The sequence below is a fragment of the Vidua macroura genome, chromosome 6 (genome assembly GCF_024509145.1).
Source record: "Vidua macroura isolate BioBank_ID:100142 chromosome 6, ASM2450914v1, whole genome shotgun sequence".
In the NCBI taxonomy this organism is placed as follows: Eukaryota; Metazoa; Chordata; class Aves; order Passeriformes; family Viduidae; genus Vidua; species Vidua macroura.
In genome coordinates this window covers 47,783,189-47,807,432 of record NC_071576.1, presented here as the reverse complement: position 1 = coordinate 47,807,432, position 24,244 = coordinate 47,783,189, and the positions used below count along the sequence as shown (strand labels likewise).

Here is a 24,244-nt window from a genome sequence, read left to right as displayed (position 1 = left end):
GCTCCAGGTGCCGGGGCCGCGGCCGCGGCGTTGCCGGGCGACGGGCGGCCGCTGTCGCTCCCGCCCCGCTGCTCTCCCGTTCTCCCCGCGGCCCCGGCACGGCCGGCAGGTACGAACAGGAACCGTCCCATGGGGAGAGAGGGTGGGAGCTCGGAGCTGTCTGTGTGTGTGTTTGGGGGCGGGCGTGGGGCTGGCACCCCTCCTTTCCCAGGGCTTGTGCACAGAGGTTAAGGGGCGTTGAAAAAGGCCGTTGTGGGGGCCACGGTGTCGGGGTGGGACACACTGCCCGGGGTGGAACACCTCCAATGCTTCCCAGAGTTTGAAGACCCCACCAAAGCATGTGCATCACTGTAGCAATCCAGCCTATGTGCAGGTGGAAAGCACCTGAGGTCTGAGACTGAAAGTCTTTGGTTATGTTCTGGTAGATGTAACAGTGTATTTAATTTTTATGTTTTGGTGGAGCGCTGAGGAGAACAAAGTTAATGAATAAAAAGTCCTGGGCTGGTGTAAGTTGTAGAAGTATTCCCAGGTGTTTCACACTGAGAGGATGTGCTCCTCCATGGTGCCTCCTCAGCTTCTCTTGAAGGGCTGAAGAGACTTGCTGGTGCCAAACTTAAGCTTCCTTCAGCTTCTTGAAGAAGGGGCTCAGGTGTGGTCCCTGCCCATGACCCCTCTGTGGTGTGGAAAATGTTTTCTGTCAGCAAGAAACTCTTCACCCCTCATAGTTTTTAGCAGTCAGTAATTAGTTAATTGGACACCTTCAGCTCTCCCTTTGTCTTGTCTGTGAGGCCTGTGCTCTCCCGGCTCTGCACCTGTCTTCTATAGCTATTGATTCCTGATATAAATGTTCCTGCTCACCTATTATTTTCCATTTTGACTGCTTTTACGTGGCAACGTTTTCTGACAACTGGTACAGTGAAAGTATGCTAAATATTGACATTAACCTTTTATGCCATGCTACCCCAATGGCAATGCTTTCTCTAACAAAGAATCAACTTATTCCTAGGAATAAGGAATATCAGTGTTCCTTTTGTTCAGTAAAAAACTTCTTTTTCCCCAACTATGTAGATCCTTCTCTAACAAGTCCTTCACATTCTCACGGTCTCTTTGGGAACTCTAATGAGTTACACTTTCATTAAGCTCTTCTAGGCTCTACTGCTTCATGTCCTATTCCACTTTTAAGCCCTATTAGCATGGACTTCTGCTGCTACAGTGAATAAAGTACTTCTCTTTATTAATTGCTAAGTGCTTAGAATCTCTTGGGTTTGTTTTGTTGTTTTGTTTTTTGTTCTCTTGAAGATTGTGTTCTTACTGTTGTTTTAGCAGGACGTGGTACAATTAAATAACACTATGAGCACCTGTCAGTCAAGATAAATGAAGATAAACAGCTGTGACTACTAAATTAAAATCTCTGTAGGAGAGGAATGGGAAATGATGCAGAACAGCAGTGACATTGGAAGAAAAGGTAAAGTAATGTCAAATGTACAAATTACTGAAAATGTTTCAGAACCTTTTAAAATTACTCTCCCATTTAATGGTATTACTTTTCTTCATGTTATTTTGTCTGGTTTCAACTTGCCTAAAATCATGGATTAAATGTACAGTGTTCAGGCATGTCAGATCTCAGAGCTGCTGGCATTAACAGGTTTCATTGTGAAGGTTGTGGTGATTTTTTTTTGGGCTTTGTGTTCTCTCTCTTGGCTTTAACACTGACAATGACTATGCTCCTGTAGGTCTGACCTCTCAGGGGGTTGATATATGGATACATCTACCTGTGGGCAGCTCAGTTTGTTAGTTGTACACTGCTCTCAGTAAAAGAAACGGCTCTGCCCATGGCCTGGGATGCCATCAGCCTGTTCTTACACAATTCAAAGGACCTGATCCCATATAAAGCAGGATACAGATTCCATGTGAAACCAGATGTGAGTTTAGCATTGGACTGGAATGGTGTTATTGATGATAATGCAGGTGCTTCTCTAACTGTATTTCCTTAGGGAACACCATTAAAGAAATCATGTTTATCCTCAGTGTTTGAAGTAGTATAAAAGTGCTGCAAAATAGTAACATTATATAAAATATCATAAATTTGGGCTTGCTACATTTGTCAGTAATGGGAATGGATTAATATTATTAATGAGGAACTATGAAGAGGTTATTTTTTTAAATAGGAAAATTAATAAGCTTTTCACAGAAATTTAGAGATAGCTGCATAATTTTAGTTTACTATTCTAATGGTTGGTGTTTTTATACCTTCTATGGAGTTACAGGTGGGCTTGAAAAAAAATTAGAAGCAAAACCTATTTTATATCAGTAGGGTCACAGGTACTTGCTCTAATACAAATCAGAAGACCAGATTTGCCATGGCAGATGCAGTAAATACTAACATGTCTGTATTAAAAGGAAAGACTGTGGACTCTGGCTAGTTCAAAGAAACATTATCTGATATTAAAAAAAAAAATTAGAGAGCACATGTTTCTTTGACTACAGCTTCTCACATCTGGAAGCAATATTCAAAGTATAGCAAGCTGGCTGGTTATCTTGCATATTTTACATCTTTAGTTTTAAATTATGTTTTAGAATGGAGTTCTAAAACTTTTTTCTAAAAAGTTTATTTTTTTCTTAAAACTGGTTTTCTTTTCTTTCTTTTTTTTTTTTTTTTTCAATGTTCCTAACATATGTGGTGATTGGACATGGTTTTGCTTTATTTTAATGTAGTATCCACCCACGTTCAAAGTGGGGAAAAGAAACATATTTAGAATGAAGTAGCTTAAGTAAATTATTGATACTTATGAAAGAGCATTCAGAAATTTTGCTTGTTATGTGAAAATATAATCTTGCACCTGGTCAAACAGACAAACAGTGTTAAAAACTTCTGAGAATAGGGGTTGAAAACAGTGGAGGTTCATGTACTGTCCTTATGGTCATATATTGTATTTTATGTGCAAAGCTGATCATCCTGGAGGGTAAATGGCAGAATTGAAATTCTTTCCATGAAATGCTTCAGAGAGAAGAGGAGATGAAATGACATGATGCAAAAGAAAGCTATAATTTAATGAATGGTGTGGACAGTTAGATGTATCCTCCATAATTCTAACTGCTGTTGACCTAATTTCTAATCTTGCCTCCAAGCAACCTATGCCTGTCTTCCACAATTTAAATAAATACAATGCAAGAATATACTTTCTCAGTTTTTAAAACTGCTTCCTGATGAATTTTCTGTGTCTTCTTTAGTCATTGGATGGCTATTTGTGATGTCCTGAGACATGACAAATAATTGCTTCCCTGTACACCTTCCCAGCTGTTGAACACAGCTCACCTTTTGGACTGGGAAGATGTTGATTGCCAGAAATTACAGCAGCACACCAGGGAAAGGATCACTTTGGACTATCTCTGCTTCTGATAGTGTTTTTAAAGGATCTGTTTCTGACTACAGTAGTAGCCTTGGTCCAGCAGGACAGTTGTAATGCCACCTTATCAGTAGCCCAAACTGATTTCTCAAGGTTTCATTTCACTGTCTTCTGCCCTTGCTAAAATTTTGGCAATGTCTGTTACTAAATTATCTCCTGTGGCATCATCCACTGTTCAGTGTTTCTCTACAAGTTCATCTAGAATCTATCTCTTTTTATACAATCTGTCCCATGTGAGCAACACATTGGAAATCAGAAACTTACCAGCCACTCTTCAAACAGCTTTGCAGGCCAGGAAGGAATCTCTTGCTTTAAATAGTTTAATTACCAAAAAAAAAAAAAAAAAAAAAGACTGAAAATTGTTTGAGGGCAGCCAGAGTATGTTGAAATTCAGAAATACCATATGTGATGCCTTTTCATCCTGTACAGAAGTTTGTGTTTCAAAGGGCTTATAAAAGCAATGCAGTAGTAGCTGGGGAAAAAAAAAATGTCTGTTTTTATTGTCCTTTTCTCAGCTGGAATCTGGAAATTCTTCTAATTGGTGGTTACTTAAAACTGCTGTGAAGACCAAAACCATAGAGTTTTTCTTCTCTGCAGCTTTGGACTGTCACTCAGTTCTGAGTCCATGGATTAAAATGAATCTTGAAATAAATCTTGAAAAAGTACTGATTCTGCAAAACCTTGCTTTGCTTTTGCTTTGCTTTTGCTTTGCTTTTGCTTTGCTTTTGCTTTGCTTTTGCTTTGCTTTTGCTTTGCTTTTGCTTTTGCTTTGCTTTTGCTTTGCTTTTGCTTTTGCTTTGCTTTTGCTTTTGCTTTGCTTTTGCTTTGCTGATGTCCTTTTTTAAGTATGTCTAACAACATGCCTAGCATCTGAATTTTTAAGTAATTGCTGTATTATGCCTTTTAAATGCAAGGAAGGTAAATACATCTTCTAGTGACATCTATATTTAAGGCAGAATCTGTGTGTGTGACAAGCACAGATATGTTGATTCCTGTGTACCTTGTAATTAGCTATCCATGAAATAAGGAAAAGAGGATTTTAACTAGACCAGCCTCATTTCTCCCTTATTTAACATCTGGACACTATTGGATAAAAGTTTGTGGCCATAAAGGGTCAAATTTGGTTTCCTGATCCTGGCTACCTTGATAGAATGGTGAGAGACTTACTGTTATCTAGTCCACTGAAACAATTTCAGTGCATTTGACAACCTTCTGAGAGTGAAGGCATTGGTACCTTGGAGCTCTGTTTTTCACCAGCTATCCCTACATCCTGCTCTCTGCTTTGCTTTTCTAGGGCTCATTGTGGGGACAGATAGCAGAAGAGAGTCCTGAGACATTTTTTTTGCAGCAGGAAGTTCACTTATAAATGAAAAAAACCCTCAATCTGTAGCTTCGTGCAGTATCTAAGGATTTACATAATCCATACTCATCCATAGCCACTGTCTGGAGACTTGCAGTACAGAGAGAATCAATAAACATTTGTAGGCAGACAGAAATTACCACTGACCACCTTCCTCCACAGGACTCGAAAAACTAAAACCAATTGATTAGACTTAGGTTTATTTTTTCTTTGAAATGTAGTCAAACATATAATAGAGGGTGATCTGCTTTTCTATCCTGCTATGAGGATGTTTTGTTGAGCAATACACTTAGAGCAGGTACTGGGTGTGCAACTGCAGTGGGAGCTGCAGGTTGTGCTTGGGTGGGAGCCCCAGGCAAGGGGCTGTGACCTGGTGCTGACCTTTCAGACAGCAAAAGGGCACAGGGACCTGTGGTGGCCAGATGACCGGACACTGGGACACAGCAGGAGCCAAGGGCTCATCAGGAAGACCCCAGACCATCACAGGCATGGAGGGTACAAAACCTGGGGATTCCTTTGTTGGGGTTCCCTCCCCAGAGGCACCAGCTCAAGCTGTTTCTGTGTTACTGCACCACAATTAATCGCTTTAGGATTCCAGACATCTGGGACTCTGCCATGGGAAACCCAGGGCTGAGCCAGTGAGGAAACCCTGTCTGGCTGTGTGACTGTGGGGTGTGCAGGGAGCCAAGAGGGACACCCCTGGGGTAACTGGAGCCATCTGTTGGGAAGGGACTTTGGTCCCAGCAGTGGAAGTTTAGGGTGGTGGGAACGTGAATGCCAGAGTGACTTCTGGATACTCGTACATGGAAGTTGCCTTAAAAATTTGGCAAGCTAGCTCCAGAATTATGTAATATGGGGGTATTGCCAGCTCATATGATAAAACATTTCATATCACCCTGCTCAGCGGGATCTCAGGGAAAAAAGTATTATATATGCAATTGTAATGATGAAATTATTTTTAATATATCTACATGGAATCTGTAGGTATATAAATGAGAAATTGGTAACTTTAAAGGCATTGCCTTTTTATTATTACTTACTTTTTAAAGACTATTAGACATCTTTTATCTCAACTGTGTCTGGGTTGTAGCATGCATTTTCTTCTCTGGGATCAGTGCTGCTTTGAGTGACAGCACAGTTTGAACTCGGCTCCATGCATGGGGGTGTTACAACGTCCACAAAGCTCCCAAGAGCTCTCCCTGAGGAGTCTGTGGGACACAGATCCCGAGGCTTACCTGCCATGGTTGTGGTAAGTGCGGAGCAGGATTTTTATTTAATAGCAAAGAACTATCAGAACACTCATATAGCTTTTAAAGCCATAAATAAGGAAGGTAAATAAATTAGATAAATCAGTACACTTGCTTTATATGCACATTTGGATGCTTGAACCAAGACCTCAAATTAACTGAACAGTTACACAAAAATATCATTCAACATTTGAGTCATCCAGTGTCATTAAAGTCAGTGAATTTTTAATTATATTAAATGGGATATTGTTATCTTAATATTTCATCTTTCCCTTAAAAGCTTTTTTTCTTTAATGGGGCACAGAAGGGGAATATTTATGAATGCTCTTTATAGTGTTTGCATGATCCCTTGATATTAAAGTAGCATTACTGAAGTAGTCATTACCTTGTTCTGCTTAACAAAACCAGAAGGTTTAAATCAAATTGTTTAGTCATACACAAAAAAACCCCCTCATATTAATAAAAAGCCTGATGTCTTATTTTTCAGCTATTTAGAAGCAGCACCTGCTAAAATAGACTGATGTGTTGCAGGATGCTTTATATTACATGAATGTTGCAGGGACTGTTTTTGCCATTATGGGTGGATTATTGTAACAGTAGTTTCCTGATGACATCATAGTAAATTCCAGCTGCCCAAATAGTTATTTTCCAGAAGAGGTTATCTGCAGTGCACTTGTGCAAAATTACACTTTAAAAGGGAACTCATAGTTCTCTTGGGACTTGTAAACCAAAAGTTTTGTCAAATCCGTAATACAGAATATATATATATAAATATATATATAAATACAGAATTCTTTGTTTTCATTCTGTGTCAGTGGCAACAGTATGGGCACTACTCTAATTTGTGATTCTGAATTATACAGACAAAAATTATATTATGCAAGACAAGAGAAATGGAAGTCTGCAGTGCAAACTTCCTGTCGTGAAGGGATAGATAGCACAATGGTTCTCAAATGGGTGTTTTTCCTAGAGAATGTTTTGGCTGGTGACCAAAAAATATAGATAAGGGCCCAGAGACTGCAGTGCCCCCACTGCAATGGCACACTTCGTGTCCAGTGAAGGCATGAGTAGCCACAGAGCAGGAGAGAATGCTGGTTGAAAAACTGGCCTGAGGCAGTAAAGATTCCTTTTTATATGGGATGTTAATACGCAGAGGTATATGCCTTTCCTAGAGTGAGTTTCGATTAATTACCATTGTTGGGGGTGTTTTGTTTTTAAAAAGTAACTGAATTGCTTGGACAAGCTGTTTAGGTAATGTCATGAAGGCTGCATTAGAACTTATCATGCCTAGTCACACAATTTAGAGCTTCCTTCCCAGTCTTAAGAAGCCGTAATTAATATTGAGTCAGACATTTCTGGCAATTGCTGAATTTTAAATGTGTATTAATATATATTTAATGAAGAATACACCATCTTATTGCTGACTCTTCGATAAATCTTATAGCAGGAAAATAAAATCTTGGAGTCTTACCAGATTGTCAGACCCTAAGAACATCAAATAACTATTCTCTGCCAATTTCTTTCTAGCAAATTACAGTATTCTGAGGGGATTTTAAATAATGTGTTGTTCCAAGGATCATTTAATTTTAATAATGGTTTTTATTACTGGTATTTATATATGTTGAAAATGTCCTGCAGTTTTTAATGAACTGTCACAACATGTCTGTGAATTGAATAACTTACCATGATTACACTTGCTCACTTGGGTAAGGAGAGGGGCAGTAGTAGAGAAGGTTGGCAGATTAACTCTTTGTAGAATTCAAAATCTTCCATCTCACTGCTCTGGTCATTGATTTCTCCTGCACTCAATGACTATTTGCTTCTAGTTATCCACACAAGTCACAACCTGCCAATTTAAGACTTTTGATGCAAATCCTGCAAAAACTAATTTATTGGTTTCTTTCAATCTTTTATTCTTCTTAGTGTTCACATGAAGTATAAAACCTCATTATTTTCCAGCCATTTGCTCTTCCCCGACACACTCATGTGCTTACCAGTACTGCTCTGCTGTCCCACTGGATTCACTGCAGGTTTGTGCTAGGTGCAGTTAGCTTCCATCCTTGTGTGTCCCACAAAGCACTGTGGGAATGGCTCTGTTCAGCACATGGATCCAACATACATCCAGTGCAACCACCTTGTCTGAGAAGGAAATCTTCAGGTTTGTGGCTTTTCAGACCTCTTTAGTGACAGCAGAAGTCTTTGCAGTCCCTGTAAACTGTCCCACTGAGGCTAACACTAGTTTGGGTCAGTGTTGGCTTGTCCTGTGTGTTTGGCAGAGCTGTAGGTTCATCAGATGGACCTGATGAAAACGAGCAATGTGACTCCTGTGTCTCTAGGAGAACAAATGTTGTGCCCCCTTCTTGCTGCTACACCGTGCTGGAGATTTCAGATGTTCATGGATTTTATGAAATATTGGCACCTCACCACTAGGATTTCTGCACTCTTAATTTTTCTACAATCTTATTTTGAGCGTGTTATTTTGATCCATGTTCAGAAGGAGATTCTTTTGTCTCTGGAGAAAGCTTTGAAATGATAGAAACATGTAAAAAATTAGTTTTGCTTGCTGATAATAATTCAACTTGATCACAAACAATTTATAACGAAAATACTTCTCACTAATCCAATGTTACAATAATTATAAGAGCAGATCAATAGCAGGAAGTATAAAACAAAGTATTACTTCAAATATTAAGCCACAAATTGATCTCCTTCTTGTCAAGCCTAAAGTAAATGCTGTACCAACATGTTTCAAAGATTTGAAGATGTTCTGAAATGTGATGGTGATGGCCCAACAGAGAGAGAACAGTAATTTGTTTTATGTGTGTGTGTTAACTCTTTGCAGCCTGCTGTTACCTCATTTTGCACTCACATATTACATCAGTGTTCTCTGACTACTGCTGCACTTGGCTCTGATAGCATACAAGATTATCTCTGGATAATAACAATCCTCATTTGAATTAGAAAGAGCCACCAGTACTCGCACACAATCCAACACAAGTCTTGTGCAATTGGCAAAGGATTCTAGAATTTATGTGACAAGAATATTCTACTTCAAATCAGTTATTGACCAAAATAGTTCCTTCTTAGGAAAATAATGACAACACCAGAAGGTGTTGTCACAGAACACCTTCATAGAAGATTGTTTAATTTTCTTGGACAACTGATGACTCTTACAAATCTGTTCTGACTAAATCATACTGACCTGTTCTAAAGAAAGTAGAGGATAAAAAGTCTGAGAAATTCCAGAATTCTTTAGAAAAAAAACAGATAATAGATATTTATGTATTGTAACTTTTCTTCTAAAATGCAAGACACAGTGATTTTGAGGTCTCCTAATCAACTGATGTATGAAAGTTGTCCTTACACTACTGTAGGCATACTGAGGTTTTAGAAGCTGCAAATATCACTTCTCAAGTCACTTCATGGTGGTTATTTTATAAGCCAGAAAGAAAGATTGAAAGAGGTTCTGTGACTCTGAAGAATTTGTTCCTGAACATGTTTTTAGACATTGAATATTGCTGTGGCTTAGCTGTAGCACATTTCAGCAGTCAGCTTCTCTTGTAGGAGTGCTTGCCACGTAGGTTCAGTGACCTGGAAAAAATAAGGTTTGCTTTCTCTGGACTTCTTCTGCCCTGATGAGTGTACAGAAGGAACACTTAGGAATAGGAAGGTTTGGCTCCTCCCTTCATAGTGTAGTAGATTCTGCAGGGAGAGGCTTGGTGTATCATCACTTTTTGTTTGAATAAGGGCTGCTGTTTTTTTTCTGACAGTACAGAGTCTTTTGATTTTTTTTTTTTTTTCTTGTGCAAGTGAAGAATTTTGACTGGACTTGAGTAGTCAAAAGAAGTCGTCTGTTTGATCCAAAGCTTGTACCAAGTCAGCCCTGTCGAGTAGAGATGATCAACTGAGCATTCAGAACTCCTATTTGTCCTAACAGAAGTTACTCCTGTGTTTAACTGTTTATTAGTATGAGGAGGAAGGAAAGTCGTAATTCTCAGGTCTTGGCCACCACTGATGCTTTGTCAGCCAGTTATGATTAGCTTGATCATTTAATTACTTTTCCAGCACTAATAATAAATATTGCTTTGCAGCGGAGAACAGAACAAAACGGCAGGTGTCCCTTCAGCAGAGCAAGACAGCTTTTCTCTAGTCTAGTCTTTGGTTGTTACAGCAGCATTTCCAGCTGTGATACTTCCTTGTTGCCAAGTAGTAGTAAATAGCTGTATAAATCACAGTAATGCTTGTACCATTTGGGTACAGCTGGTTGCTTTTTTACTCTAACGGGTGTACATATGCTTACTCTCATATTTCAAAGATAATTGTTAATATTTCTGTGAAAGTGATATCTTTGGGAATTGAAGAATGACCACATGTGAAATGCTTAATCTTCAAACTTTGTATTAATTTTTCACTTGAAGCAAACACAATTTTATTTAAATTGTGTTTTTAATTTATTTTCTCCGAGACTTTCTTTAGAACTAGAAATCAGTAGCCATTGCCTGCCTAACCTAGAGTCAATAACAGTGCTGGGATGTTTGATTTAGGCAGCAAACACAGACAGGTTTTGTCCATGCTACCTGCAGGCAGAGATCAAAATGCTTGAGAGGTTCTGTTGTGCCTTGGTTCTGGCACTTGCAGTCTGGAGTCCAGCAGAGTTTTGCTGGGTGTTGTTCATGTTTCTCAAGAGGAAATGGGTAAGTAGGGAGCCTGTGTGGATGGGAAGCTCACTAACACTGGAGAAGGATGAATGGAGTAGTGAGAAGGCTGGAAAGATGTCCTGAGTTGTTTGTTCTTAGCTTCCTTCTTTGTACAGAGCTGTAGGCATGCCTGGCTTCTTTCATAGCAAAGAATAGTTTGCTATGAAAGCTTACACTCAAAGCTGAATGAGGTGTGGGACTCTTCACTCTTGAGGGTGAAGAAAAGGAAAAACCTGTTACGTAATGCACAGCTTTAGGTTTGTGCTGATTAAAGAAACCTGTATCTCTATAGGCATTTTCTGTCTTGCAATGGGAGTCAAAATAGATTTTGCTGACAGGAAAATAATAAATACGGGTAGAAAAATCAGACTGCTTGTTATCCTTTTGTTCAAAGCATGTTGAAATGGACCTGAAGTGGAATCCTGACAGAGTTTCTCATCCAGGCTCATCTGAAGATCAGGAAACTGATTTGAATTGGCAAGGCAACCGAAATCCCAGTCTGCTGATTAAAGGTGACGGAGAGCTGCTTATGGATGAACATCTTTCCCCCAGGAAACTGGTGAGTAGACATCCAACTTTTTAATGAAGTGGAAGAGGCAAACTGGCACATACAGAGCTGTATTAACCTTCCAGCTGCTGTTGTAGTGATTGTGGATTGTTGCCTCTCTGACATTTAGATTTCTGCGTAAAGTAGATTCTGTCTTATGAAAGTATATCAAATGTTTGTCCTCCTTTCACCTCGTTTCATATCAAAAGTATTCCCAGCATGATTGTAGATGTGTTTATTGCCAGGGTTCTTGAAGCAGCGTGAAGAAAAGTACAGGTAGAATAATTATAGTCTACACAGATCTCATTAATGCCATCTGGAGTACCTTGAATCTTAGCATTAGAAAAGGAATTTACATTAATCTTGTTCTAGAGATTAGGAGTGTGACTTTAAAACACAAGTTTTTTTCCTCCAAGTTAGTGAAATCCTCTGTCCTGCTAAGAAGCCAATTAAAATATTCTGCAAATGATAGAAGTACTTTCTATACATGTCAAAGTGGGAGGAATTTCAAAGCATATTTGAAAGCCATGTTCCCTTTTAGGCTGGGGGAAATGATTTTGCTATGTAGCCTGTTGAAAGAGAGTCACATGCTGAAATCTTCATGAAGGAATTCGCTTTGTGAAAGAATACTTGGTTGCACACTGAATTGTACTTGCTCAGGACTAATTAAGGGTGAAATCTTGTGGGGTGTGTAGGATCTGACCAAACAACATCACTTTTCCATGCTAAAGTAAGGGAGAATTGAGAGCAGAGCTTGAGGAGAGAGGCTTTCTGTATTGCAGACCTATAGAAGAATCTCTCTTCTGCTGGGGAGCATTTGTGAAAGACAGATGGGGCTACCAAGGCTGTGGTTCAGGTGCTCCCAACAGCTAGGGTGGTGATTGCAAGCATCCACAATCCCCTGTGTATCCACTGCACCAGTGGAGAGACAAGAGCTTCCAGAGGAGCATATTCCAGCTGTGGGTTTACACCACTCCCCAGCCACATACCAGCCACCATTCTGACCACGTGCTGTAGATTAGGCAGAACTATTGTTCCCTAATTAGCCAAGTCTTTTAGTGTTTATAAAATGGTTGAAGGTGAAAAAACTCCTTTCTGCAGAGTGGATATTTTAAGCATTCTGGAGAAGAATTGCTGCATGGTTGTATGATCTGTGCCATTCACTTTCCTTGGGCTTGTGAGAACCTCTGACTACTTCTTGGTCTTTTTTTAAAACCTGGCATAGAATTGGACCAGTCTAATATGTTTGTGGCCTACAACAGCCTGTATAAATCTGATGGGAACCTCTTAGATTAGTCTGTATTGTTAGGGCACGAACCAAAGCCCATTAGAGTAACCAAAACAACTGTCCTCTGATTCAATCAATTCTGAATGAAACCCTCTGGAAGTTCTTTCATTGTCATGAAGTTCTCTTTCTGAACCTCTGCTGCTTTTAATTTACAGCAAACTGTATGCAGAAAAGTGTATGTAAGGCAATGTTACCTACATGCCATGAAGGTGCTGTTTATTGCTCTGTAACTTTTAAAAATGTAGATAAGAAGTTAAATAATTGAGTTTTGCATTTTTTGAGATTGTGGGTTTTAACATTTGTAAGGTATCTCATTTTAAAGATTCTTTTAAATGAAGTACACCGTCCTGCTAATTTTTCTGAACACAGTTATTTCCTGTCCTGGAACTCAACATTTGTGTTGGCCTAGCTAGGATACTTCCTGCTCAGAGGAAAAACTACATGACATTGTCAAGGAAACATTCACAGTGTTTATAGCTTGTTTTAATAACATACCTCATCTATCTATTCTCTGACCCTTATGTTGATCAAATGGAAACCACTGCTGCCATAAATTTACTTTCTCTGGATTTGCAAATGTTCAGAATGTTCAAACATTTAATACAAAACTAGTTTTCACATGCATAATTCTTTAAGGACCCACATGCCATTGACAGTCAAATGGTTTGAAAGGTTGTCTTGCTTAAATCAATACAATTGCAGTATCTTTTTGATTGTTTTATTTATGTGAATATTTTAGGAGTTATTGATTGTATCCACTGAAGTGCTTTGAGAAGGAAATGAATAGACTTTTAAAATACAGGCTCATTAAAGTAAAATTGTTTTACATTCAAATAAAGGCATGGGCCACACTTCTGTAGTGTTGTGTAGGCAAATTTTTGAACACATTATGGATGTTCCTGAGGAAGGTTTTTTCCCTGAGACACATACTCAGCTTTACTTCTTGTCCTCACAATGGTCTGTTGTGCATCAGTTTGGTTTGAGTTTCGGGAAGCTGCAAAGTCTAAATGTGCAGATTCTGTGTAGATTTGGCACCTTGAACTGCAGCCTGCAACCTGATTTCCGCCAGCACATTTGAGTCATTATGCCCTTTTTCCAGAGGGATGGCTGTCTATTTTGTAGTGAAACCATTAGCAGTCTGCATTATTAAGAACTCTCTAAAACTTGTGACACTTGTGTTCCTTCACTTTTTATCCACTTGCTACATTGTTTTCCTCCAAAGCCAGGAAAGTTTGGCTTAGACTGCTTTTTTTTTTTTTTCCCCCTTTCCTTTTTTTGCCTTCTTGGACCATGTAGAACAAAAGACAACTTCTACAAAACCACTGGACTGTTGCCCATTTTCTTCATCTCCATTGTTGATTCTATCACTTAGAGTTTATGCTTATTTACCACAGTTTCTGTACAGTCTTCTGTAGCCTTGTTTCAGCATAATGTTCACGTCAAAACCTGTATGATTCCATATTTCCATTATGTTAACCACATCTTCTAGTTTCTTCTTGCTGCCAGCTCTCTTGCTGCACTGTTGTGTAACATCTTTTTATATTTGAATGTCCTTCATCCAAGATACAGGTCAAAAGCTTTTGATGCAAGGGTTGGTATCATTAGATGTCATTTTTATTAGATGTAATTTTTATTCTTTCTGCTAGTATCAATATCAATTTTCTGGTGTACTCTTTAATCTTCCTCTATATTAATAGGCATTCTTGCTTTTACATTTGTACTTGTCCTATTAATATTTTCAGCTCTATATTTTCCTAGTTATTTTCTTATTAATATTTCCCTGCTCTGTCCATCCTTATGCATGGTTGTCAGATATTGTAGAATACCAGGGTGAACAAATTCTCACTTTGTTCTGAAAACTGGCTAACAATGGGCAATTAATTTTTAATTCTATTAGGGCTGTGACACAGATTTTTCATTAAATGTGGAGAAACTGAAATTAAGGGCGCCACCTGTCTTTAATCATATTTTTATTTTGTTCTCTCCCTGCTGTTTGCAAAGGATCTTTTCCTGACTTCCACTAAAAGCATTCCACTTCTCAGAAGATACTCATTTTACAAGGTCAAATGATCTTCCAGACATTGTCACATTATAAAACCCAATCACATTTGTGTGTGATCTTTAGAGAAGAAAGGAAGTATTCTCTAATTTTGCTTTTTATTGATCCTGTTCCAACTAATCGTGTTTTCCAAACTTAGGAACACGTGTTCGGATGTGGTGTTTAGTTTTGTTGCTCAGGAGGTTAGGGTGTATTTCATATGGTATGCACTCATCCTCATGGGAAAAAGAAAATGCTGGAGGGTCCTGGAACAACAGATTGGATTCTTGCTGAAGTGGCTCAATTGTTTCCTTTTTTCTTTTGCAGAAAGTTTTCCTCACAGTTGTAAGATAATTGGATTTGAGGAAAAAACTGGACATCAGGAAAGTGCAGAATCTTGATAAATTAGGAAGAGTAAGGGAATGGAAGTAACTGAATTTGACTGAATTTGGATCTGCTGCATCCTTCATTAGAAACGTATAATAATTTTTTGGGGGGTCCTCTGGAGGTCTGCAAGTTTGATCTTCTGCTCCAAGCATAGCTAGTTTCAAAGTTAGATCAGATTCCTCAAGGCAGCAGATAGTAGAGGTAATACTGTGAACTGGGAAAAAAATATTACAAAGCCTCCTTCAGTTTCAGAGCTTTCCTTTCATAAGTTCCTCTCCTAACACTAATACCTTTACAGTACTGAAGGCTTGTAGTTGTTATATTAGTGTTCAGCCTTCTACTTGGGCATCTCATGTTTTACATTCAAATTTTCACTTCAGGAATCTTTATATTTATATGCATGCACACACATATGCATGCTTTTATATGAAAAAACTCAGATAGTCATTTACTTATAGCCACCAGTGCCTAACATAAAATGACATTACAGTCTTGACTTTTCCATGTTCAGTAACACAATGTTGAACAATGATTGTAGCTGCTGTCTGTGTACCTAATTCCTAGATAGGAAAAATAATTAATGTTTCAGTATGACTTTTTTTATATCTCTGTGAAGGAAAGTAAATCCTTACAACAAATCTAAGCAAAAACTGTGGTAAGAATGTCTATCGACTTGCCTGTTAATTCAGCACATAGTTGAAACAGTTTTTATCCTCTTACAGAAGTCACACAGGCTTTTTCTGGGAGATCAGCAAACCTCCCATCTTGTGGTGCCCTTCATGCCTGCTGAAGTTTGCAATAGTTAGATTTCCCAGCAACTTGCCACATCAGATCTTTAGTACTGGTTAAAAAAAGGTGTCAGAACTGTGACTCCCCAGCATGAGTCAGTGAGGAGCTGAGCTGTAGATAGCAAGACAAGGCAAGGGCCTATCCATGTGGGTCTGCTGGCATGACTTGGGTCTTCAGCACAAGAATAAAGACCTCTTTACTAATGCATCCACCACTACTTAAATTTCGCATTTACTGCCCTCTTGTACACTTCCCATATAAGCCAAGAAAATCTTTTTGTAGCACCTAGCTAATCTCTTCATCTGAGCTGAGAGAAGAATGTATTTATGTGTATATGCAGGAAGTAGTGAAATACAGCTAAATATTTTAGTTTTGGGCATCTGCAGCATTTATCCCTTTTGAAAGGAAGTTTGCATGTGGGGCCACAGAGAAGTTCTGTTCCCTTGCATTGCATCACTTAAGGCCTTCTTAGAAGAAATATTTTGTCATACTTTTAGCACCTTTTTTTTTTTTTTTTTTTTTTTGGGAAGGAGAGATTATACTTGAGTTGGGAATTTGAAAAAAAAAGGCAATAAACACATGAATGGACATGAATTTAGTATTTGCATACAGGTGTAGTATTCAAAGAGAACAAGCTCACCACTCTGGAATTCCTGTCTTAGCCAAATTAACCAGGATCAGCAAAATACATGCACAGCTGGAAATATTTCTCTGACAGCTGCATGCAACTTGTTCTTCAGCAACATGCCTACTTTTCTTAGAGTATGTGAAAAATCTAGGGAAGAGAGAAGACATCAGTTGTGTATGTCAGTTTTGACTGAACAGATATTATTTGTCATTAAGGAATTTACAGATAGCTGCAAGTGGGATTTGAACTGGATTTCCCACCATCCCCAGGTGACTGCTCCACCAATTGGGAAGATCTGCAAGCACAGAAGTATTTCTCACTTGCAATTTTTTGCAGAATACTTACTGGCTTTTCTTGTCAGTCAGAAAAGAAGCTTTCCAAACCAGTGTGTAGTCTCCAGTTAGCTAGACATTTTGTTTGGTGGGAATGGTTTGTGAAACATCGTGGACCTGCTTCTTAAAATAATGGCTAAATTATTTACTAATAGATTCTTCATGAAAAATAGTTTTAATCCTATTTTAAAGAAGGCGGAAAAATGTAAAGTGAGCTTTATTCATCTTTGTTTTACTTACCCTGTATTCAAAGCATATTCAAAGACTTGTGCGGTGCTTTACCATGGAAATGTGTCCTTTTAAATAAACAAATTTACAGTGGAGTGTCAAACTGCTGCTCAGGATCAACCTTTCAGGCCACCTTCTTGAACATGACGTGCCAGAAAGATTTTGATGTTTGATTATTTTTTTTTTCAGAAAACATCTCTGTCTAACTGATACCTACCCTGCAGGGCTGCAGATGGGTGGCAAGCAGAGTCCTCTCTGAACACCAACACTCAGCTTAGGATTATATTGGTTTTTTCAAAGTATCTTTTTGATCCAAAATAGCTGTGAATATATCCCACTCTTTGCCTAGAACAGATCCTTGGTCCCTTTCTGTTTGCTCTACCTGGAGGCTAAGCAGCTGGAAACAGCCAAAGAAACACCTAGATGGCACATCACCTTCATGTCTGTAAGCATTCCTGGGGCACAGGCAGAGACATTCTGTCCCTGGCTGTCAGAACATCCCATTAAGCTAGGGGCAGGCAGTCAGTACCTGAAACCTCAGTGGGACACCTCTGAATTAGGGCAGGAGCCTCTCCTAGACCTAGGATGGCCCTAGGAATGAAGAGAGACAGAGCACTGAGCATCACTTCTATCCACATGATGTCAGACATCTCTCTGTCCAAGCTGATGACCCCTTCAGTATGTTGGGTCATGATTTTTTTTTTTTCTCTTGCAGCAAAATTCATCCAAAATATCCCTCCTCTCAAGTTTTGATGGAGGTTCCCATGCTTTGACATTAAACAACAGCACAAATAGAAGATCCTGCTAAATAGGTTTCATCTTTGCTTAAATGTTTCCCCATCCTTCCCTAAATGGCCCCCATTCCTGGTGTCAGAATTTTAGCTGTGACATGAGAAGTATCACACTTGCAGGTACACCAGCATGCCAAGAATGGTGTCTGGAGAATAGCAATGTCCTAACAATCTTCTACAGGAGCCATTCCCCATGTATCCTCCTCTTGAACTGCCACCCTGGACTTAGCTTGCTGACTCGCTTACAATCAACATCTGGGGTCTCAATGCTTTAGTGCCTTTAAATGAGCTCATGTCCTCCACCCAAGAGCATTTCCCATTTCCTTCATGTACTACACTAACTTGTGCATCCCACAGCAAACTGGTTTCAAGCTGTCCCAGCATCTCCTCACCATCAGCAGATGGAAGGGCAAAGATTGTCATAGAGACTCTTGGAAATGCAGAACAGGGAGGTGGGCACTGAGAATATATGGAGTTTGTCTCATCTGATTAGCACATGTTTCAAGGCAGCTATCTATAGTTCAAAGAGCTGGTGATGACAGCCAATAATCCTTTCCAGCACTGGAGTCAAAGTTCTGCCTATTGGAGTATAAAATACTGGTGCACTAAGCAGCTCATTTCTCAGGCAGTGGAAAAGGTACAAATAATGCATCAGGAAGAGGAAAAGGAGGGCAGGGAATGACACTGGTAATCCCTGGTATGAGAAAAAGGAATAGGGAACCCTAGACAAGGAGAGAATATAACTTCATGCAAATTTTATACTTGGATTTTGAAAAAAAAAAAGATCAGGGAGCAGAACTGTGAAGGGAGGCGGTCTGGAATACAGCAGGTGAAGGACAGCATGCGGGGAACTTGCAGACAGCAAAGGAGAAAAGAACAAAAAAAAGAGCAAAGACTCCTTGGGGTATCAGGCCCTTTTGCTACTTAACTGACAAAGTGTGTGACCCTAAGCTTATTACTTATTCTGAGACTTCTTCCTGTTCTGATGTAGGCTCTTAAAACTATTTTGATGGCGGGCAGGGAGGTATTTTTCAGAAGCTTCTTCCTTTAATGACAGTGAGCTTGTATCCAATTCCAGCTGTCTGAGTGCATGGTTTTATGCCAGGATATCAGCTAGCTCTCATTTCACACATAATCTCGTGCTACGTGACAGATAGTGTCATCTGCTGAAAAGGGTTACTGCAAAATGTGTCTTGCCATGAGAGATCTTGTGTTCACTTGGAGGGAGAAAGCTGTCTGTAGCTGTTAAGTTTGCTGCCTTTGCAAGAGCAAAACAAATTTTGTGGTGGCTGCATGTGGGGATAGTGTCTTAGAAGTTTTCTTATGTTCAGGCTCTTTAAAATCACAGTTTTAAAAAAAAAGATTAAAAATAAGATTAAAAAACAATTTTAAACATAATGCTTTAAAAATAGTTCAAAAGCAGTTGAAGATATTGGATAATTCTGTTTCTTAGGAGTGCAAGTCAAGACCTTATAAAGGGGGACAGCTTTTCAAGAAGGAATGCTCAGCTTTTTCTGGAAACCATGTGCTTTTGGATTGCCATCTCAGTTACATTCAGACTGGTTTAAGTCCTTTGCAAGAGGATGTGGAACATCAGCAGAAGTCGCAGTCACTTGTGCACAATAAAAATGTTACCTAATGAGCAGGAATGTTGTAACCACCATTTTTTCCTTGCAAAATTAACTGGATATTCTTGTGGGTTTTTTTCTTCCCAAAATTCATAAGCAGAGGTCGTCCTACACATTCCCTTCTAATGAATAAGTTCTCCCTTATTAAAAAAACCTAAAGAATGTTGTAGCTTTTTAATAATGAGAAAATTTGTCTCCTCTCTGTGGTGGTTACTGAATGGCTTTCTGCCTTCACCTTAAGTAAAGGCCCAAAAGGTTGGTGACAATATTTTCAACCCCTGCTCTTAGTTGCATCATTGAGGAGGAAACTGAATGCTAGGGTCAGACATTTCTTTGAACTGGACATGTTCAGCCCCACACCCTAGCTCCTTTGACATAGAAAGGTGAAAATTTAGAAGTTTCATCACTACGTATAGCATCAGCAATTTCAGGTAGTTAGCGTGACAAATAAACCTTGCTTCTCATTTCTCAAGGATTGTTTCAGACTCCTCCATGAACCATTAACCCATGAAGAACAAAGGATATGGTTCTTCTGGTCTGCTTTGTTGAATTCATGCAGCTAGGCTGATGCAAAGGAGGTGGTGGGATATGCACTGTGAATGAGGAAAAATGGGGAGAGTGAAGCTGGATCTTAGCAGGAAGAAAGAGGGGATGAGAGCAATGGTAATGCGAGATTGCTTCAGCTCCTTGTGGAGTTGCAGCTTGGCATCTTAGGATTTCACAGCCTTGCTGTGTGTTTCACTGGTAGTCTTAGCTTCCCTCTCTCCTCTGTCTATAGCTTCTGCTTGTTTTGTTCCTCCTGCTTACCTCTGCCATGACAAAATGTACATGTATGTATCAACACAGACTTTAAGCTGTTAGGGAAGATTAGGAAAGAGTCTGCATTCACATACACATCCTTGCATATATAAGTTTTGGAAGACTAGAATATTTTGGGGCTACGAGGAAGAAAGGGCTTTGAATACTACATTCATTTCAATGTGATTGCACATCTAGCCATGTTGACCTGAAATATATGTTGACAAAACACTGAAAAATCTTTCTACACCTTTTTGCTGCTGTGACATCTGGTTTATTGCATGAGAGTACACATATATTTCTGCTTATCTTTACAGAAAATTTTGGCAGGGGTAGATGATCTGCAGCAAGTGAAGGCCCTAGAGATGCAAGTGGACACCAGAGAGATCAGCTTGGGGAACTTTGGTAAGAAAACACTTTTTTTTCTGCTCATCATATTGAATTTTCCTTCATGGTGTCTTGACTGGGGATTCACTAACTAACAGCCAGTGAAAAGTATTGCCCTTCTCACGAGTTCTTGAAACAGGATCTCCTTGTACCTCACACTCTTTGATCTCTGTCTTCTTGTGTGAGGCTCTGAATAGGACTGGAAACTCTGGCAATGGAATGAGTGACATGACTTCTGTCTAAAGCAAATTAGTTTGGACAATTTTTTCTTGTATGATATGCTGGGCCCTAAATGAGCATTTACTCTTGTCTTTAGTGAAACAGGAGCCAAAGGTGAGCTTCTCTCCACTGTGAGATTTCCCTGTGACTGGGGAATTGCTAGTGGTATCAGGTGGCTTATGCTTCCAGCAGCTTGTCTTGGCACCCGGTCTCACTGAGCTGTGCTGGAAAATGAGCTGGAGGCAGGTCCTGTAGAGACATCATTTTGATAAAACCAAGCAGCCCTAACACTTGTCATTCTTTTTATGTCATCATCACTGAACCAGGGAAGTGAGAAGTACCAAAGGAATTCCCTCTGTAGCAGAGTTAACACTGAGAATGTAAAGCCTTAGTTTTTTTTTCCAGTACTAGCAGTCATTTTCTGTCATGCGGATTCCTACCACACCCAAGTCTGTCTTCTGCTACATTGAAACTGAGTAACTACTGCAGGGTAATATTTTCTGTGCTGAAAAGGAGTCATATCCCCAAAACTGTGTACTGGTGCTTTCAGACAAGCAGTTAATTTTTCATATGCAAATGACTACTGTAACAGCCGACTAGCTTTAATGGGTCGTTTGATGTCTGTTTGTCAAGAATGGTTGAGCAAGAATAGTGAAAGGGGCTTTTGTTTTTGTATATGTAGCCCCTTTGTATTGGTTATTCTGTTTATTTCATAAATAAGTCTCTTTCTCATAGGCACTTGATAATTTAAGGTAAGTTACATCCATTTCTTTCAGAGATCATAATCTATTCAATCATGTTTCAACTAATCCAGTTGATAAGGAAATCTCATTATGCCATTTCTATAATGCTCAAAAGTGGTGCTCCCATTCCTATGCCATTTTACATTAGCTGTGATAGGCTAGTAAAATGTTTCACCTTCATTACTCTCTACTTCCCTTTCCTTTCCATTACTGGAATAAATCCTTACTCCTACCCATGGTTAGGCTTTTGCAGCCTTTACAGAATACAGAACATTATGTCCATGATGCAAATAATTTCCATCTTGTTTATCTCCCACTGTTCACACCAAGAGTTGGCCCTTGAGGGCCGTAAAAACCAGCACCTGCAAGTCCCCACTGCTTTTGAGAATAACAGAACATTAAGACCATTCTGAATTTCCTTCTGTTCTTTAAGGTGCATGTCTGAGTTTTCTTCCTGTGAAAATCTCTTTGCAAATGTCAGCAGGTGGCTAGGGCAGAAAGTTTACTTTAGTTTCTTTCCATTTTTTTTCACATGGCAGATGATTTTTAGGCACATGGACTAAGGCCTAAATGTTTAGAAGTTTTGCAGAGCAGTTTGCACCTCCACTGTAAATGCTGCAAGCAAGACTGCTGTTGAACCTGTTGGGCTCATTGCTTGCTCCCTGCTGGCTGTCTGCCCCTGGAACTGTGCTGCTGACCTGGTCTGTGGTCACAGGGGTCTGGAGAAATAGCCTGAGGAAAACAGTAGGGTAAGAAGCAGACCAGCTGGAATGACAAATATTCTAGTGTGACAGGATGTAAAGTTTTCCCCCATTAGGATAGTTAAGCAATAGAGTATCCAGAGAGGTTTGGAGACTTCATCCTGGTATGTTTTCAAGTGGGTGAAGACCTGAGCACCCTGATCTCACAGACAACCTGGCTCTGAGCAGGATGCTGGGCTTGAGACCTCCAACTGATCCCACCAGCCTGGACTACTCTGTAATTTGGTGTTGCTTTTGCATTTCAAACCTGTCTAATAAGCTTTCTTTATACGCATATTAAACCACTTCACCTTGCTCTCACTGTATTCCTTAGTTGTGAAAGGTGGGTAAGAGCATCTTTATCATCAGTAAACTGTTTGAATGATCAGTCCACACTCAGTAAACAATGTTTTTTCGACTGGTTTTATGTGTAAAGATAAAATAGGCCAGGCAAGGTCTTAAGTGCCCAGGTGAAAATGTTAAAAGCTACGAGACTGCACATAACTCTGAGTCACCTGGAACTTGCAGCACTCAAATCCCAAATTTACACCACAGTTTTCACTTGAGAAACATTTCAAGGTTTACAGCCTGTGTAACAGACTGTAACACAAACACTCAGGGCCTAAAGATTTCCAGAGTGATTTAAAACTTGTTGCTTTATGTTTTTCTCGAGACCATTCCACTTTGGGATGTGCTGAACTTTAAAGCACCATCCTGTTAACCTTGGCCAGTTTGTCAGGTCTGCCTCTACAAAATGGCATGACATGGTGGGGAGGAAGAGTTACTTTTCTTAGGGACAAGGTGTGGACTAAAACATGAAAAGACTGATACTGAAATATTTTCATGTGATCAGTTTTAAAATTAAGGAAAGGCTTCATGCCAGAGCTTAAATCTGAATATTTGCAGGGCTTGGGGTAATTGCTGAATTCTCTAGCTGTTTTCAGTGCACCTTGCTGAGTGACAGATGAAACACTGAATGCCTTGGCAAGTCTTGTATCCAGCTTTGCATATCTTGGAGTTGATTTTTGTGCTCCTCAGCTGCATGTAAACCTCAATTTATGTTCAGAGGGACCATTTCCTTTTCATTAGCTTATCCCTTCAGTTTTGATTGCTGACAGGTATGGAATTGCATTTATGACGATCTCATAGAAATTCCTGTTGAAAATAATGGTGGGATAGAGTCATTTAAGACACTACATAGTCCTCTTATTTCTAAGTAATTTTAATAGCTCCAAATCAAGTTACCCACAGTGCTGTTCACTGGTCCTTATTGAATTGTTGCCTGCTGGTGGCCAGACTAAGTTGATTACATGTCTGGAGATTGCCACTTCCCTTGCAGGCATTTTATCAAGGCAAAGCTCTGCCAAGGGTTCAGAAGTAGCCATGTGCTATTTCTCACACAGGTTCATCATCTCTCTTTCCTCTTGCCCTGCTTGTTGGTACTCTGGCTGCAGAGCTGGGACACCTTTGCTGGCAGCCAGCATGGCAGCAGCAGGTGCTTGCATGGCCAGGGAGCAGCACAGAGGCTGGAGGAGCAAGTCTGGCGCAGGTGTTGCTGCCCAGGACACTCTTGGCTTAGCTGGTGCTGACAAACTCGCTGAGCAAGGCTTGGACAAGCCCCACAGCAGGGCTTGGACAGAGTCTCCAGGAGTCGCAAGTCAGTACTGGGACAGCGTGCTTATGTGAAGCCCTGCACTGATGTGTTTCCTGTGAGATCCCCATGTCAGGTAGCTTGACTGCAGCTGCCTTGGGTTTGCCTGAAAGGGCTGTGGTCTCACCTCCAGTTGTACTGCCCAGTTCATCCCAGAAATGTGCAAAATAATGCATGTGTAGAAACAGGATCAAAGTGATGTATCCTACTTGATCAAACACAGCTCAAATGAACTAAATAGACTCTTTAATTTGCATATCAGGTTGCTCTTGCTGGAAGAGTACAGCCTGTTTTCATATGCCTGTTTTGTGTTGTAGGATCAACAAAGCACAATGGTTG

At 39.7% G+C, this 24,244-nt stretch overlaps 1 protein-coding gene across 11 annotated transcripts in view; it reads left to right on the top strand.

Annotated features, from left to right (window-relative positions):
- LRRC56 (leucine rich repeat containing 56) overlaps window positions 1-24,244 on the top strand; it is a 58,955-nt gene continuing 34,711 nt past the window's right edge. For 3 of the 11 annotated variants that reach the window (XM_053981475.1, XM_053981479.1, XM_053981469.1), the window contains exons 1-4: window positions 1-109; window positions 1,324-1,465; window positions 11,106-11,270; window positions 20,483-20,570. In XM_053981475.1, coding sequence (XP_053837450.1) covers window positions 11,115-11,270; window positions 20,483-20,570 — 244 coding nt within the window. In that variant the 5' untranslated portion in view covers window positions 1-109; window positions 1,324-1,465; window positions 11,106-11,114. The other 8 variants (XM_053981477.1, XM_053981478.1, XM_053981476.1 and 5 more) reach the window with 6 other exon arrangements.